The sequence below is a fragment of the Terrapene carolina genome, unplaced genomic scaffold, assembly GCF_002925995.2.
Source record: "Terrapene carolina triunguis isolate 2854851 unplaced genomic scaffold, T_m_triunguis-2.0 Scaffold714, whole genome shotgun sequence".
Lineage (NCBI taxonomy): Eukaryota > Metazoa > Chordata > Testudines > Emydidae > Terrapene > Terrapene triunguis.
Window position 1 is genome coordinate 1465693 of NW_020665065.1, and position 16835 is coordinate 1482527.

Here is a 16835-nt window from a genome sequence, read left to right on the forward strand (position 1 = left end):
TCCGTAGGGTTCTCCCTGGTCCCCAGACTGCCCCTTCCCTTCTCCACCTTCCTTTCAGCAAATCCTCCCGCCTCATTAGCAACAACGGGGTCTGGTTCCAAGTGCACAATTGATTTACATGACAAGCTGCAGCTGGCTCCAGCTGGACTCAGAACCTTTGGCAACAGCTGACTCCTTATTTTTCTAGCCTGTTGTGGACAAAGCTTCCCTGGGCCGTGCTTGGGTTTATCAGGCAGGTCACCTCCAGCAGTCTTGGCATGTTGTGGCACAAGGCACCTTGGGCAGGTCGGCTGGATGTTCAGGGGCATTTTCCAGACTGTTCTTAGAGATGAGATGTGACTGTTGGGCTGGTGAGTGTCACAGCTGGGCTGGCTGTAGCACTGCGGAGCTTGCAGGCTGAGACAAGTCATACAGCTCAGACACACAGCTGCATCTACTGCCACCCCCACCCCCAGTGGATATCTGCATCTGTTATACAGGCCTGGGTTGGATCCCCCTCTACTGGGTCCACTACCTTAGCACCAGGGATGTTTTTATAAATCTCATTATCACTGGAAAAATCTGATGCAGAGACTGGTTAACTGTGAACGAACCAGTCTTTGCAAGGCACTCGTGCTCTTCGGACCAGACCCTGGCTCCCAAGGCCAGCGCCAATGGTTTTCCCTTACAGGTTTTGTTTCAAGGTGCAAACACAATGCCTGGCTCTTGCCACGCAGCAGTGGCGTGTTCAGTGGTTCTCAGGAAGCTCTGGAATTAGTAAGGTGTGTTTTGTGCTGGCTTCAGGAGGGAAGTGCCTTGATGCAGAGCCGGGCTGCATGAGCGAGCCTAGCGAGTGGGCGTGCTGGAGAGGGCAGGGGGTGTCTGGATCAGTTCGGATGACCAGCTGCGTTTGGTTTCTTCGGGATCATTTCTGACCGGATTGTTGGGATATTCTGGAGGTGGGTGGAATTTGGGGCCGGAGCTGTTGGTTTCTAAGTTGCTCTGACCCACTGGTGCCGGTTGCGTGTGGGTAGCAGACGCAGCAGCACTAGGGTAAAGCAAGGCAATGTTTATGGAGCTACAGGGAGCGCGCTTCCCACAAGCAGGGCACTGAGCCCACAGCCTCTGCTGGAACCCAGCTTAGCCCAGCCGGCCTCTACTGCAAAGCTGCCAGGAGTGTTTTCCCCCAGGTTCATGCAAGATTTCAGGCTTCGCCGCTGCCTCAGGGGCGTTCGCACAGTACAGCCCACAATGCACACGGAAGCATTACTGGAGGCTGATGGGTCACCCTTGCCAACAGCCCCTCCTACAGTAACGGCTGGGGGAGGGGAGGGATGGGGGTTGCTGCATGCTGCTGCCAGAGGCTCCAGGTACCCATACTGTGCCCAGACTGGCCTCTGAAGGCCTCGCCATTCTGCTGCTCACGCAGCGCCGAGCTGCCTGCTGCTCTCTGCATGGGTGCCTGGTGTGCTGAGCCCCACCGTGCAGACCTTGCCGGTGCAGATTTTCCAGGCCGTGCAGCTCTGCAGCAAAGCATCAGGCCGGGATCCAGGTGGGAGTGTGCTCTCCAGCCCACTGCCTCCCTGGGCATGCCCAGAATGCAGGCTACTGGTAAACAGCCGGAGGTGGGCCCCCTCCCCACAGGCGCCTGGCCCGTGCACTGCACCCCTCCCAAGGGGATCGTGCTGAATGCCCAACATCAGTCCCTGGGGTTACATAACTGTCCATGCAGCCCACCCACGGCGTGTTTAATCCCTGGGAGAACATCAGGAGTCACAACAGATTACTGCTGCTGGGACATTCCTAACCCCCAGCATCTGTCGTCACTGGGACGAGCCCTGTTCTGGGACTGGATGGGGGATCCCTCCCCCGCACTTCCTGCACACGGACAAAGCTCCAGAGCAGCTTCCTTCCAGCTGTGACCGGCGGTGTGGGGAGGGACTGTGCGCCGAGAGGATCCACGTCTCTCCTTCACTGGCGCAGAAGCTGGAGATGGTGTCTTGTCCGCATGTCAGAGGGGAGGGATTGAGGGGACCCATGGCCAGAGCAGAGCAGTGCTGAGGGACACTGCGGGACATGCATGCCTCTGTCTCCGTGTAGCACGGATCTGCACGTGCCTTTCCATCACCGGCTATGGTATGAGCCGCCCACCCCCAGTGGGATTATTTCCCATCCATCCCTGGCCCATTGGTTTGGCCTTGGCATGTATGTGCCCCTCTGCCAGTTTACCCCTGGGGCCATCGCTTGGGCCCCTTAGCTCCTCCTGCGTGCTGGGTCATTTGTGCACACAGTGTGCCAGCTGCTGATGTGGGCACTCGGAGGGCAGGCTGGCGCTGCGATCTCTAATTCCCAGCTGGCCCGAGTGAATGAGGCTAGGCGTCCAGCCCCCCTGCGCGGCAGGGCCCGATTGGCTCTGTTGATGGTGAGCACAGTGGGTAGCTGCCACCCGCACAGCAGAGCAGCCTGCTGGGGGGCTCTAGAGCCTGACCCATTTTGCAGCTATCCTCCGGGCTGGATATTCCCAGCCTAGGCTGGAGCAGCGGTTACTTGTCCAGCTGGACCCCATGCCCTTGAGGCCACAGTGGCTGGTGTCTCTCTACACTCCCTGTGTGTTCTCACTGCCCCGGGGGCTGCCTGCTACACCCACCTCTGGCTTCTCGCTTTGCCGGGCTCCTGAGAGCTGCAGGAGCGGAGCTGGTGCCTTGCTGGGAGCTGCCCTGGCACTGGGGCTTGCTGGCCGCCGAGCCAGCCCAAGCTGCAGGTGGCTGGCAGGAGCAGGAGTGGTGCTCCCGACACCCAGGCGCCTGGCTGAGCAGGCAGCAGCTCTGCTTGGGGCCTTGGCAGTGCTGCATACAGAGCGCTGGGTAGCGGTGCCCCCGGCCCTGGCTGGCTGGGGCGCTCTGCGTAACTCGTGAACTTGGCGCTGGGATGAAAGTGTCCATGTGCTTGGGTGCGGCAGGCCAGGGACTGCTGGGCCGGAGCGACGGGGAGGGAGTGGCCATGCAGGGGATCCCTACTGACCACCCGGGGCACTTCCCTGGAGTGCAGCAAAGGGGCGCTGGTGGAGGGACACAGGGCTGCCTTCAGCCAGCCAGGCCAAGTGCGTCCAGCCATCAGGGACGGGAGCCCCGCGGGAGCACATGCTGGTTCGAGGCTGGGGAGCGTGGGCTCTGCAAGGCCCAGCCTGGGCTCCCCCATCAGGCCTGTACATCCCTCCCCAGGCGCCCCCAGGGATGGGAGGGCAAACGCCCCGGCAGCTGGGAGCTCCGAGCGCAGCCTATGAAAGGAGGCACCAGCAGAGCTCAGCTTGGCTCCATCAGTGAGTCCAGACGGAGGGGGAGGGGAGAGAAGTTGGAGGATTTGCATCGTCCTTGCCCGTGCAAAGCCCAGTTGGCCCGTAGAGAAGGGGGGTGCCTGGGGGCAGGCGTGCCACAGCGGGGTGCTGTAGCTCGGAACATAACTGCTGCTATCCGGGGCCGCCTTGCAGCCATCCTCAGGCTGTGTCTGGCCTCTCCTTGGGGCAGGGAGGAGGAGGGCTGAGTCGCTCCTGAGCAGGGGCCTGGCTGAGCCCTGGGGTCAGTTATAACCTATCTGGGGCTCGTTCTTTCTGCCTCAGAGGCTGCTCCGGAAGAGAGCCAGACAAGTGCCCACCTGCCCAGCTGCTGCACCCCCGGGAGGCTGAGCCCTTCGGCAGGGCAGGACGGGGGTCAGTGCTAGCGGAGGTGGGGCCAGCTGCTCTTCCTCAGCAGCCTGGCACAGACAGGCCTGGGCAGCTGCCCCATGTCAGCAGAGAGTGGCGCTCCTCCCCAGAGCAGCTCGGGCCACACGGAGCAGTGGGGGAGTCTCCTGAGGCCGGAGCTGAGCGCCTCTTGGGGTGGTGCTGCCCAGCCTCAGCCTTCCTGCTGCGGGTTTATAATTCAGCTTGAGCCGGCTGGTCTGCAGTCTTGGTTCCAACACGCCAGTGGTGACTCAGAGAGCAGGGACTAAGGAGCGTGTCTGGGCTCTGCCGGGGCTCTGGGGCGGGCCTGTGGTGTCAGATCTCACCTGGGGCCCAGGGTCCTTGCTTTGCGGGGCTCTCTCAGAGGCCCGTGTCCAAGGCTGGCTAGGCACAGAGGCCTGAGCATGCCCAGCAACGGGGGTGCTGATCTGTGGGCGTGGAGTGGCCGGGGCGAACGTCGAGTGTCTAGGCAGCTGCAGGCTTGCCGCGTCCCTGCTCCATAACCAGGGTAGCTCCCAGCACAGGCTCCCCTCCTGATGCTCCCGGCCAGAGGGGCTTGTCCCTGGGGAGAGGCCCCCTCTGGGAACCTGGCTTTGCTTACGGGGGCATGTTTCTCTCCCCACAGCACAGCCCCTGAGGGCCGGGGAGGGGCTGCTGCTCCCTGCCACAGCCACCACCCCCTCCGCTCTCCGGATGACTGGCGGTGGGAATAGGCCCTGGCACGCCAGGAGGCCGTGACGTACTAGCAGAGCAGGCTGCCCATGGCAAGAATCCAGGCGCTCCCAAGCCTGTAGCCTTGTCTCTGTCTAGCCACATGGGAGACAGTGACGCAGGTACCAGGAGGGTAGAGGGCTGCAGAGCTCAGCAGGGCACAGGCCCCCGACTCACGTGAACTTTCTCTCTGTGTCCCTGCAGCAGCCCCGCGGGAGCAACTCTGGGGGCAGCACTGATGGGGGGCGAGGGGATTGGGCTGGGGGTGAAACCAGATGGCCCTGCTTCTACCCTCGAGTCCCAGAGGAACCTGCAGAGCTCCAGCCGGGGGTGCTGCTGCGTAAGGGGCAGACGTGTCCGCACTCTCCAGCAGCTGGGTGAGCGCCGTGGGTGTTAATTAGCGAAGCCTCCAGCCCAGGGGTGTGAAATCACCCACATCTTACAGCTGGGGATGCTGAGCCCTGGGGGGGCGGAGGCAGGGGAGTGCCCCGTGTAGGCCCTGAGCCCACGTGCCCATGTCCCAGCCCCCTGCTGTAACCACCAAAGCACACTCCTCCCAGAGCTTACACAGAACCCCGGAGTCCTGGCTCCCACTCCGAACCACTGGGCCGCGCTGAGGCCCTGGCTGTGGGGCACAGCTGGGCTTTGGCTTTGCTGCGGGGGGAGGCGGTTCCTGCTGGCCCTATCTGGCTGGTCCCACAAGGGCTGGCCCAGCCCTTAGCACCCTGTGCAGCATCTCCCTGGCAATGGCTATTGTGAGGCACCTGCTGGGGAGTGAAAGGCTGAATTCCAATGGCTGGTTAGTTGCTGGAGGGGAGGTCTAGGCATTGCGATGGGGCCTGGCCTCCGGGGGCATCGCTTGGGGGGGGGGGGGAGCTGCTCCACAAGGATTCCCGGCCATTGTGCTGGGCTGCATTCAGGGCTGCCAAGCTGCTCTGTGGACAGAAAGGAGAATCGTTAAAGGCCTCGGCAAGAGAGACGTGCCAGCCGACGTTTCCTAATCCCTCTGCTGGGTATGTTGGTGCAGGTACCATGCACCAGCCCCGCTGGCTGTGCCCCCAGAGAGCAGACCAAGTGTTCACCTCTGGCTGGAGAGTTTCAGGAGGGCTCCCTGAGCACTGGGGAGCTGGCACGCCTGAGAAGCTGCTGGGAGGCAGACTGGCCCAGCGGGAGGGCACTGGCCGGGGATGCAGGCTTGGGGTCTGTTCCCAACTCTGCCAGTGGCCTTGGGCAAGTCACTTTCCCTCCATGGGCCTCGGTTCCTCTCCCCCTTCTGTTCAGAGTGTAAGCCCTTCGGGGCCAGACTGTTCCTCGCCATGCACCGTACCCAGCACGGGGCCCTGACCTGGCTGCTGCCGGAATGCACCCAATGAATAATAGGGGTAAGTCAGGACCTTTGAGTGCTTCAGAAGGGTTCACTCTCTTCCAGCAGCCAGGCTGGCTCAGGGAGCGGGAACGTTTGAGTCCTGGGCTCTGCTTGGTGCAGCTCAGAGAACGGGGTGGGAGGGCGAGCGGGAGCCTCTGGTGGGGCCCAGCTCCCTGCACCTGGCGTGCTGGCGTCTGGAAGTTAATGCCCCGTATGTGGGCTCGGGGTGTCCTGCAGAGCAGGGTGAGTGACTGGAGGTAAGGGAGGGCAGGGTGGGTTTCACGTCCGACTTCCCTTCCCTCGTAGAAAAAGGTCAGTGCTTAGTGAGTTCAGGTGACTCCCCAGCGCCCAGGGATGCCACAGCTGGAATAATGTCTCCCCAGCCTGGCATCCCATGGACCCTACTGTGCTCCCAGCACGCGGAGGCAGTGTGCTGACTGGAGGGAGAGCGGTTCCTGGGGCAAGCTGGGTGCCGCAGCCGGGGGCAAGGGTGAGGGCAGGGATCCTGCACAGCAGAGAGAGAACTGGGTTCCTGGGAGAGGAGACGGACGAGCTCTGTCGGGCGAGGTCTGCGAGCCGAACGGGAGAGTTCACGTGAAGGTGCTGGTGGCTCCCACTGGCTTTGCACATTTGCATTATACAATTCAGGGTTTGCTTTGCAAGGGCCCCAGGAGCTGGGTGAGCTCTGTGCTGGGTGGGGCTGAGGGTCTGGCTGCTGGGGGCCGGGGTACGCTGGTGTGTGGCTTCCTTCTGGCTGGGGTGTATTGATGTGGTCTCCAGTACCACCTGTGGGGACTTCCCATACAGATCCCATTGTGTAACGACCACGGGGAGCGGAGTGTTAGCAGTGGCAGTGCTTTGGTGATCGGTGTCATTGTGTGATGCGTTTGTTGAGCAGCTAAATCGAACTGCAAAGAGGGGCTGAAGGGGGAATGCCCAGCACCTACCAGGCGCAGAGAGGCTGCAGGTGACATAGTTTTGTCAAAAATCCATTACCTCTACCCCATAGATTTTTATTTCTCTGGCGCCTTCCCCATATTGGTGGTCTTTAAAATTCAGCTGTTTGTCCTTTACTAACTCAGTCCTAGAAAGCCCAGCAACAAGAGCTGATTGTCGCCACGTGTGTCTGTCTAACTCTGCGCTCTCCTCTGCCAAGGTGTCAGTAAAAGGAGCAGTGGGTGCATTAGCAGTGAGGCTCATGTCTGCCGTTAGGAGACCATGGCCTGAATCAAATGGACATGCAAGTCCTTGCTCCCATAACCAACCCCTCACTAATGACTGGGGGCTCCAGGTCACTTAGATGAATGGACTGTGCAAAGGTGAGTACAAGCATCACAAAATGGGCTCCGTTGACGTTTTCCCCTCTCGGGTTGGTTCGAGGTACCTGGCGGTGTGCTGGGATCTATACCCCGGGGGTGCCCAGCGAGCTCCCTGCAGCCGCTTGTCCAGCCCTTCTGCGTAGCGGAGTGAGAGCATCAGTCGGTGTGCAGGGTTCAGTCAGGCTGGAACCGCTTCCTTTGGGCCGTGCGCCTGCAGCCGGCTCGGAGCAGGGCTGCAGGGTGTAGAGCACCCCAGGACAGCACCAGCTTTGTTTCCCCCAACAGGCTCAGGGCCAGTGCGGAGTGAGGCAACCTCAACTTCCTCCGGCGAAATCGCTCCCCTTGGGGTCGTTGGTGAGGCTGTCAGTTCTCTGGGGCATGAATACGCCGGGTGTATGTACACAGAGGCCATGAACCGAGGAGTAACCAGATCCCACTCAGTGGAGTCTAGGACCCGGTGCCACATTCAGACTGCAGAGCGAACCAGACACTTGCCGTGCATGCGAATGTGCTGCGGGTTAGACCATAGTATGCAGATGAGTGTGTCAGAAACCGGATGCTCTCCTCAGAGGAGGTGTAGCTTTGCAGGAGCCTGGGAGGCTTCAGTTCCAGCTGTGAGTGCAGGCTGACAGGGGTGAGAGGGAGGGAAGAGCTGGAGCAGCGGAGGGGGTGGGGGAGAGAGACAGACACCCCCACATGCAGCTAGAGTACCGTCCCTCGGCTGTGCTGTGGGCCTGGGAATTGAAGCCTGTCTGGGCAAACAAGGAAGAGCAGATGGAGAGCATGTTGCAAATCTTACTCATTTCAAACCCAAGAGGTGCCTCACCTGCTTAGTCACCATGCTGTCATGGCTGAGATTCCACCCAACCCTCCCGGAGAGATGAGTCAGTGGGGTTTGCGCCGAGGACACAGGCTGTCTGGCTCGCTCGGGGGACTGCGGGGAAGTCTCCGGCTCGGGAAGAGACAGGCGGCCCTGTGGGGTGGTCACTGCTGGCTGAGCTGAAGGTGCTGCCTTTGTTGTTGGCTGCTGTGGCCAGAGGTGAGTCTGGAGCCAGGGGGATTAGTGGTTTGTCTTTCCACGGGTCCTGAGTCCGCCTTGGCAAAGGATACTCGGTCGCTTCTGCTGCTCGGGCCATGGGCAACTGGCATTAAGTTTCCTCGTTGCTGTGAGCTTTAAAAATTCAACAAGGAACTAGAGCTGCTGCTGTCTCATTCCCCCTGCTTCAGCCAGGCGGGGTTTGTGCTTGCCTCTGTGTTTCAGAGGACTTTGACTTGCCGTGAATTCTGCCGGATCTGTGCTCTCCACCCTCTTGGCTGGAGGTGACACCTGTGTGCGCCCATCACCTCCTCTGTGTCTGGCCCCCCTGCAGACATCCCAGCTGCACTCAGACTCACATTCACTTCCTACAGCAGGCCGTCCCCCTCCCTGGCTCCTTTCCATCTGAGTGGAGATGTTCGATGCTGCAAATACTGCATGTTCCCTGGCCACCAAACTGTCAGCCAGTCAACTGTGGCTTCCTAGCTGCTCGCTGGGCTGACTCCCCTTGACTCTGATGACCCCAGCCAGATGCCTGGCCTGGCTCTTGGTGCCATCCTGGAGCATGGAGATTGTGTTGTGTTGGGAACTCGGCAGCAGCTGCAGGCGCAGCCCAGGTCTCACATCTGGCAGACAGATTTTTTTTTTTTTTTGGTCCACTCTGAGAACCATGTGGCTGCATGGCAGAGAGCCTGGCTGTGTCTGGGGGACTTTGGGTTGTGGAAAGTCGTGGCAGGGGCAGGCACAGATCTACAATAGCTAAACTACCTCCTGGGCTGCACCTGGGCTTTGAGCTGGGGATGGAAGAGGGGAGTTAAATAAGGAGAAGCTTCTGCCAGTCTCTGCTCTGAGCAGTCATGAATGAAGCTGCCGTGGGCAGGGGGTGCTGTGGGGATGGTCCCCTTTTGACAGAATGTTTAAATGACTTCCCTAGGGGCACACAAGATATTTGTGGCAGAGCCTGGAATATCACCCAGGAGTCCTGTGCTTTCTCCATGTCCAGGTTTCCTCTTGCTACTGCAAACCCCCAGTGCTTCCCTGAGCAGGCTACAGGGGCAGGAGATCCCTGGGCATGCACACCAGTAAGTGTGTGTGTGTGTGTGTGTGTGTGTGTGTATAAATCCCTGTGTGTATCACCAGGTGACCTCCAGGTGAGCTGTGTGTGTATGGGTGTGTGCATCAGCCCCCGGTGTAACACTGTGTGTATGGGGAGGTAACTCCAGAGGGGCCCTGGTGTGCACATTCACAAGACAGTGACCCTGGCATCAGATTAGGAATAAGGTAAATGGTGGTACTTTCCCAGGCTCTGCCCACTATCCAAGCTCCACCCATTCATGATGCCAAAATCATGTAGATCTTCACTGTGTAGATCTTACAGTGATTGTCCTTTCTTGCTTCAATCAGCAGAGAAAGAGTTAACAATGTTGACATTAGAATAGCCATCATTAGTCTTCAGAGTGAACACGGAGGCAAACAGGCAGTTCTCATAGCAGGCTTTCTGCAGATATGGCTGGGTCAGTTTGCATTCAGTTCACATTTTGAAGGTTTTCTACACAACTGTGAGGGCTTGAGTCTGCATTTTTAATGAATGAAACGTTACATTCTGAAGTATAAAATGCAGCCACTGGATCAGCAGCCCAGCTGGGCCTCTGTGCTTGTGGTTTCCATTGTGCTGATGTGCTCACAACCCAGCCCCGCACCAGACAGCATGTGATGAGCTCCTGAGACAAGTCCTTTGCAAAGTTTCAGCATAAGCACAGATCAGTTCAATAAGGAAGAGCTGCCAAACCCTTATTGCTTTGAATATGTAGGGACCCGGAGTGGGAGCTCTTCTTGCACCTAAGCTCTGTATTGCATGCCGTTGACTGACTAGCGCTGGCCTAGCTTACTTCCTTTCCAGCCCGTCTCCTAGGGACCAAGGCCTGGTCTACACACAGCTTTTGCATCAACTTAACGGTTTCCTCCCCCAAATCGGTGCAAACACCGTGTGCAGACCATCCCAGAGGGGTGTTTGCATGCAGCACCTCCTGCTGGGAGCTGCGTTTGTGGCCCAGGAGGCTAACTCCAGGCTCCGATGCTTCTGAGATGTCCTAGATTCCAAGGCCAGAAGGGACCATTGTGACCCTCTAGTCTGACCTCCTGGCTAGCACCGCCAGAGACCTGCCCCAACACAATTCCTAGAGCAGATCATTTAGAAAAACATCCAGTCTTGAGTTAAAAATGGCCAGTGATGGGGAATCCACCATGGCCCTTGGGAAGCTGTTCCACTGATTAATTGCTCTCACTGGTAAAAAAATTGCACCTTATTTCCAGTCTGAATGTGTCTAGTTTTAACCTCCAGCCACTGGGCTGTGCTAGAGCTTCTCTGCTAGATTGAAGAGCCCATTATCAAATGTCTGTTTCCCACGGGAGATAGGTATAGACTGTGATCAAAGTCACCCCTCAACCCTCTCTTTGTTAAGCGATATAGCTGGAGCTCCTTGAGTCTGTCACTGCCAGACAGGGTTTGTAATCCTCTAATCAGACTGGTAGCTTTTCTCTGACCCCTCTCCAATTTATCAACATCCTTCTTGAATTGTGGGTCCCAGACCTGGACTCACTATTCCAGCAGTGTCGCACCAGTGCCAAGTACAGAGTAAAATAACCTCTCTCCTCCTACTTGAGATTCCCGTTTCTGCAGCCCAGGATCACATTAGCTCTTTTGGCCACAGCCTCATGCTGGGAGCTCATGTTCAGTTGATTATCCCTCCTCCCCAATCTTTTCAGAGTCGCTGCTTCCCAGGATAGAGTCCCCCATCCTGGAAGTCTGGCCTGCATTCGGTGTTCTAGATGCACACGTTTACATTGAGCTGTGTGGCTTTCGGGTGGACTCAGCTGGAACACGTACTTGTGTTGAACATTTGGTTGCAGGCCCCTGTTCTGTGATCTCTTTCTCTGATGCTGCTTTTCTCTGGCTTTAGCATCGGAGACCTGCCCACGGCTCAGAGTTGGTCCCCACAGTGTGTAGCTTGGTCTTTTTATCTGAAACTACCAGGGCTGAGGTTTAAGTGACTCGCAGTCTGACTCTGGGGCCATTGACTTCAGGCTGTGGGTGCATCTGGGAGCGAGGCAGATGCCGGTTTGGGCGCCTGTGGTCGCTGGAGTTATCCTGGAGAGGCGCTCCCAGTCCCCGCACAGGCGGTGCTGTGCATAGGAGCCAGCAGTGCAGGTGTGCTTGCAAGGGAGGAGGCCCTTGGCCGCAGAGGCCATCTGACTGGCTTGTCTCAGGAGACGTGCAGAGCTGCTCGGATAGTCTCTCACCAGTCATGTGAGCTGCCAAGGCGGGGAGCTCCTGTGCGGTGGTGGCTGGGAGGGGCTAAATGAGCTGTGCTCAGAGATCCTGCTGCACTGCCTGCCTCTGAGAGGGGAGACATGCCCCACCCCAGAGCCCCAGTGTGGCATCGGGAACCAGGCCCATGTGCTGCGGGACCACTCACCCTGGCTCAGCCTCTGGCTCAGTGGGCTAGTGGGTGCAGGGCAGAGCTCTGCACCCCCCTCCACCTCCCTCCTTAGACCTGTTGCTCTCTGGAGGTGCAGTGCCTCTTGGGGTGGATCTGTGTGACGAACTGGGACTGTTCTTAAAGTGGTCTTTGAATGCTGACAGGGGACGTTGGCTAGGATAGTCTGCATCGGGGGATGGGAGACTGACCAACGGAGAATACCTGAGCATGTAACATGAGAACCCAGGAAGGAGTGAGAGGCGAGGTGACACCTTTGCCCGGGAAACTGACAAAGGCTGTGGGAGGGGTCGCTGAAGGCAGAGTCTCAAGAGCTGGCGGGTGAGGTGGCTGGGAGGCAGGGAGGGCTCTGACCTCCCAAGGGGGCTGGGGTGCCCGAGGACCCCAAGATGGACCTAACTGAGGGGTGTCCTGTTGTCTGTGCCTGCAAGACCTGTCTTGGACTGTATTCCTGTCGTCTAAATAAACCTTCTGCTTTACTGGCTGGCTGAGAGTCATGGGGGTGACAGTAGGGCTGGGCCAGTCCTGACTAGGGGCTAGGGGGTGCTTCCCCAAGGAGGGCTGGGCGCCCGCTGGACAGCACCTGGCAGGAGGGTCCTTGCACAGAGGAGTCTCTGGGTCTGAGCCCACGTGCATGTTAAGCATGTTAGGTGCCATCCGCTGGGCTCAGGAGCAGAGCGGGTCTGCAGTGACTCCTGGAGCTCAGGGAAAACCTCTGCTCCGAAGCTGACAGACAAGCAAGCGCTTGCCCCGAGGGTCCCGGACTGCGTGGCATGTTCAGGCCTCAGCTGTGTTTAAAAATAACCCCTCTCGCTGTGACGTGTAGTGACCCAAAGGAGGCTCGGGCCCAGCGCACAATCGGAGGAAATGGATCGGCTCGCAAGCATTGTTTCGCTGCAGACACTTGTTTCCTTAGTCCTGCTATGGGGACACTGATATTTCAAACACAAAGCAGCTTCCAGAGCGAGCCGGCCGCTGCTTCTGCACGCCGGGCGTTTGGGATACAATAGCTCTCGGCCCAGGAAAGCCAGGCTGGTGATCTAGGGCTTAGTCCGGCCGGCAGCGCGGGGGGTGCCTGGCCCAGCAGCTGGGAGCGCTCTCCTGCCATGGCCGTGAGTATGGTGGGGCGGGTAGCAGGAGTGTGCTGAGCTGGAGGCAGGGAGGGGGGCTGGGGTCTATGCCGAGGGGTGAGATGGGTAGTACAGGAGTGCGGTGGGTCAGCACATCTTTTCCCAGCAAGGGTCCGTCTGCTTCCCGAGTCCCGTCCTCTGATCACATGTCTCCTCCCCTGGGGAGTGTCTCCAAGCAGGGACACAGCCGTGGGGATGGCTCCTTGGTCTCACGCTGCAGCACTGAGCGAGAGCAGAAACCAGGCACCGTCGCTTCCTAGCCCAGTGGCTACAGGAGGCAGTAGCCTCTGCAGAGGGACAGCCCACACCCTGCTCCTCTGTCTGTCTCCCTGTCTCAGGCTCAGAGCCCTGGGGACATCCCGGGCCTTTGCTTGGTGCCGTATGGCCGGGCAGTTTCTAACGGCTCGAGAGATCTGACTGTGCGGGAGAGAAAAGTTCCCTTTGCCTGTGGTCCCTGCTGGCCTGTGCCCTGATCTCCCACGCTGGCTGCAGGGGCCTGGCCTGGCCTGGCCCAGCCCGACCTGAACTGCCCTTGGGGGAGGCTTCGTGTGAGTGTAGGCTGCAGGGGCAGACAGAGCTGAGACGACTAATTGTGGATGCTCAGAAAGCTCCTGTAGCTTGGTGTAAATGGGCCTCCTGAGCGTCCCCTCGGGCCATGCTACAGGCAGCCGGCCTCAGTTTCCCCCTTGGACTCATCAAATAAAACTTCACCCAGGCTTTTGTGGTCAAAAATACCCGTCCTTGGGGGCTGGGTTAATTAATATAAAATAAACCCCAAACCTGACTCCAAATCCCAGAACCAGGTCCGTCCAACAGCCCACCCCAAACAAGGTGTCTCTCGGGACCCTTCCTGCTTTGGCAGGCCACTCCCAGGCCCTGCCTGGCTGGCATCTATCCTAGCTCCCAGGAGACTCGGCTAGCGCTGGCTTTCTCCCTGCACACTCCCCCTTCACTGCAGCTTCCTGCCCCGCTTTGTCGGGAAATCACCTGAGCTCTCCCAGGGGTGGCTCCTAGTACCCAGGGCTGGCCGGCCCCAGGCAAGTGATGCTCCTTCCCTTGGCGTGATGGTAGGTGCCCGTCAGAGGGGCCTTTGGGCTCCACTCTCATTGCCAGGCCCGGGCGCTGTCCCAGCACCATCTCTGTGGGCTAGAACCGCTTCCGGGCTGTGCCTGGCGGCCCTGCCCCGGGCATGGGGAGTAGCTGGAGCACAGTGGCTTTCTAGTCATGGCCTGGGCCCGTAAGGGGGTGGCATGGGGGGGTAGGCCGGGGGAGGGGGTGGCTCTCTGCCTGCCAGGGAAATCCCAGTGGCTGGATCCGCTGGCACTGCAGCTCCCTTTACCGCGGGGAGCAGTGAAGGGACCCCAGCAAACCAGCAGGCGGCCTGGTCTCTGGCTCACCCTGCACCTCCGGCCGCTGGCTCTGTAGCGGGTCAGAGCACTGCCCAATGGCCTCTCTCCTCTCGCAGGTATGTCACCACGCCGAGTGCCAGCAGCTGAACCACAGCAATCCCTTGAACCTGTGTGAGGCCTGTGACCGCAAGTTCCACGGCACCATGCACTTCGACGGGCACATCCGCTTCGACCTGCCCCCCCAAGGTGAGAGCTGGGGGCAGCGGGGGCTGGGGCCTGGTGGACATGACCCTCCTCCCCTGCAGGGCACTGCCAGCGATGGTGCTCCCGCCTCAGCGAGCCCCGTCCCTTGGGCTCCTCCTCCCCGCTGTGGGGATTTGCCCTGTTCTCATCCTGGGGGCCTGTTCCCAAGGGCTCAGCCTTCCCAAATCCTCCCCTCTGGAGCCCCCCCACGCCAGATGCCCCTCAGCAGGGCATCTCGCCGGCAGAGCACCAGGCAGGCAGGGGAACGGATCCTCATGGATGGCGCGGCCTGTCAGCGGAGGGAGCAGTGATGGGCCTGTTGGCAGAGGGGTTTGCTGCCATCGGAGGCAGCAGGAGAGGCTTCCCCAGGTGGCTGTAAAGGCCCCAGTCTCCCGGCCCTCGAGCTGCTGGGCAGAGGTGCTGAGCCTCGATCTGTGCCCAGGGCCTGATGGGGCTCGGTCTCCTGGGTGACTCGTCCATCTTTCCTGGTTGCAGGTTCCATTCTGGCCCGGAACGTATCCACGCGCTCATGCCCCCCACGCACCAGCCCTGCCTCCGACGTGGAGGAGGAGGACGAAGGGCTAGTGGATGGGAAAGGGTGAGTATGTTCATGTGAAGGGCTGGGGAGGTGCTTCCATCACCTTGGCAGCAGACAAGATGGGGCAGCGGGACGCCGGGGCAGTGGGTTCCTGGGGCAGCGGGACGCCGGGGCAGCGGGTTCCTGGGGCAGCGGGACGCTGGGGTCCAGAGGACAGCTACACTTAACAATCAAGACACAAGGTCTAAGGCTGCAGAGTATGTTCTGGGTGCGCCGATGCCACTCCAGGGCCGGGGGCTTGTCTGAAAGACTGAACAAGCCACTGTAGAGCACTGGCTTGCTCTGTGCAGGGGGTCACTCAGCACCTGGGTCCCGGCGTGTGGTGGGGGATGAGGCTCTCTGACCGCCATCGCTCTTGCCAGGCCCAGGCTCTGTGTGCCAGGCGATCCCTGTAACCATGTGTTTGTGCCGTGCAGGGACAAGAAGAGCTCGGCGCTGAAGCTCCCCAAGAAGAAAGCCCGGCGCAGACACACGGATGTAAGGAGCCCAGCGTCGTCTCTTGGCTTGTGCCTCACGGGGCCCTGGCAGCTGGCTCTGGGCGTGGAACCAGAGCCTTGGAGCAAGTGTCTTGTGCTGGGACTGGGGGGCCTCGCTTGGCTGCTGCCCAGAGCCGTTTGGGATGCCGTGAGGTTCCGGCGCTCAGCAGCTCTGGTTTGAAGGGCAGCAGGGGAGCCTACCAGTGACAGGCCCCATCCCCAATTCGAGCGAGGAATCCATCCCCGGCTTCCTGCTGGAGCGGCTCTCGCTGCGTAGCTCGGCCTGTGCCAACCGTGCCGTCTGCAGGGTGCGGGCGAGCGGGACCCCCCGGGCTGGGTTCCCAGCCAGCTCTGGCACGGCTGTGCAAGGAGACAGGCCGGGACTTGGGAGGGGGCCAGGGAGTTGCCCAGATTCGGGGGGGTGATGGTCAGGCAGGTGGAAGTCGGGGGCGCCGACCCTGCAGGGTGTAGGGCTGCTTGGGCAATGGCTGGGCTAACTCCTGCCCCCTCCTGCAGGACCCCAGTAAAGAGTGCTTCACCCTGAAGTTCGACTTGAACGTGGACATAGAAACAGAGATCGTCCCGGCCATGAAGAAGAAGTCCCTGGGGTGAGTCGTGGCCACCTAGCTAGACACTGGCTGGGACCCTGGCACTGCTCTGGGGTGTGACACCCGGTGCCGTGTGGAGACCCGGAGTCCCGGCATGGTCAGCTGTGGACTCTAACCCCGATCCAGGAGCTGATGTGCCCTTGGCACTTCCCAGTGCTCCTCGCCTCTCCCAAGCTCCCTGCACGCTTTGGCCCCTTGCCCTGGCTTCCCTGGGCTCAGGCGGATGCTGCTGACTAGTGAGCGCATAGGTGCCCTGCCAGGGCCCGCTGGCTCACCCTGCACTGAAGCACTGGAGGGGCCCCAGGACCGGCACTGCCCATCGTGGTGCTTTGCTGGGGGGTGTCCTGGAGCTGCATCAGGGACTTGTCACCCACTGTGCCTGTCTGGGGTGCCCAGGAGGCTGCTGTGTTTGACTCTGCCTCGCACTTGTGGAGAAACCTGCTCTGTGCCCCCTTCTGTTCCCCACGGGCGTCACCTCTCAGAGCCATCTCCACAGCCCCCTCTCCCGGGAGCAGTGACGGGTTACCCTGCAGAGTCCCCTGCCAGCTTCTCCTCCCATGTGTCCGTGGCTCTCGCCAGCTGCCGAGGCCGAGTAGCTGCTGGCCAGAGCCGGGAGCGGTGCCCGCCCCAGCCACCAGCTAAGCGTGTTTGGCCCAGCCTGCTCGCGGGCAGGTTGCTTTGGGGAGAGTGTCACGGAGCTCCCAGGCCAGCAGGGTGGCAAGTGGCGGCAGCAGCAGGAGCCCTGTACGTGTCCCCAGCGCTGCCCGCCGAGCTCCTGCCCAGCGCAGTGTGCCCGGCCAGTGTT

General features: G+C 60.2%; 1 protein-coding gene across 4 annotated transcripts in view; it reads left to right on the top strand.

Annotated features, from left to right (window-relative positions):
- Positions 1 to 16835, top strand: part of PLEKHG5 (pleckstrin homology and RhoGEF domain containing G5) — a 104037-nt gene that overhangs the window by 65085 nt on the left and 22117 nt on the right. For 3 of the 4 annotated variants that reach the window (XM_024207817.2, XM_024207816.3, XM_024207819.2), the window contains 4 exons: positions 14222 to 14351; positions 14844 to 14946; positions 15363 to 15423; positions 15939 to 16030. In XM_024207817.2, the coding sequence (XP_024063585.2) occupies positions 14222 to 14351; positions 14844 to 14946; positions 15363 to 15423; positions 15939 to 16030 (386 nt within the window). Of the gene's footprint in view, positions 1 to 8071; positions 8133 to 14221; positions 14352 to 14843; positions 14947 to 15362; positions 15424 to 15938; positions 16031 to 16835 lie in introns of those variants that run through there. The other variant, XM_024207818.2, reaches the window with a different exon arrangement.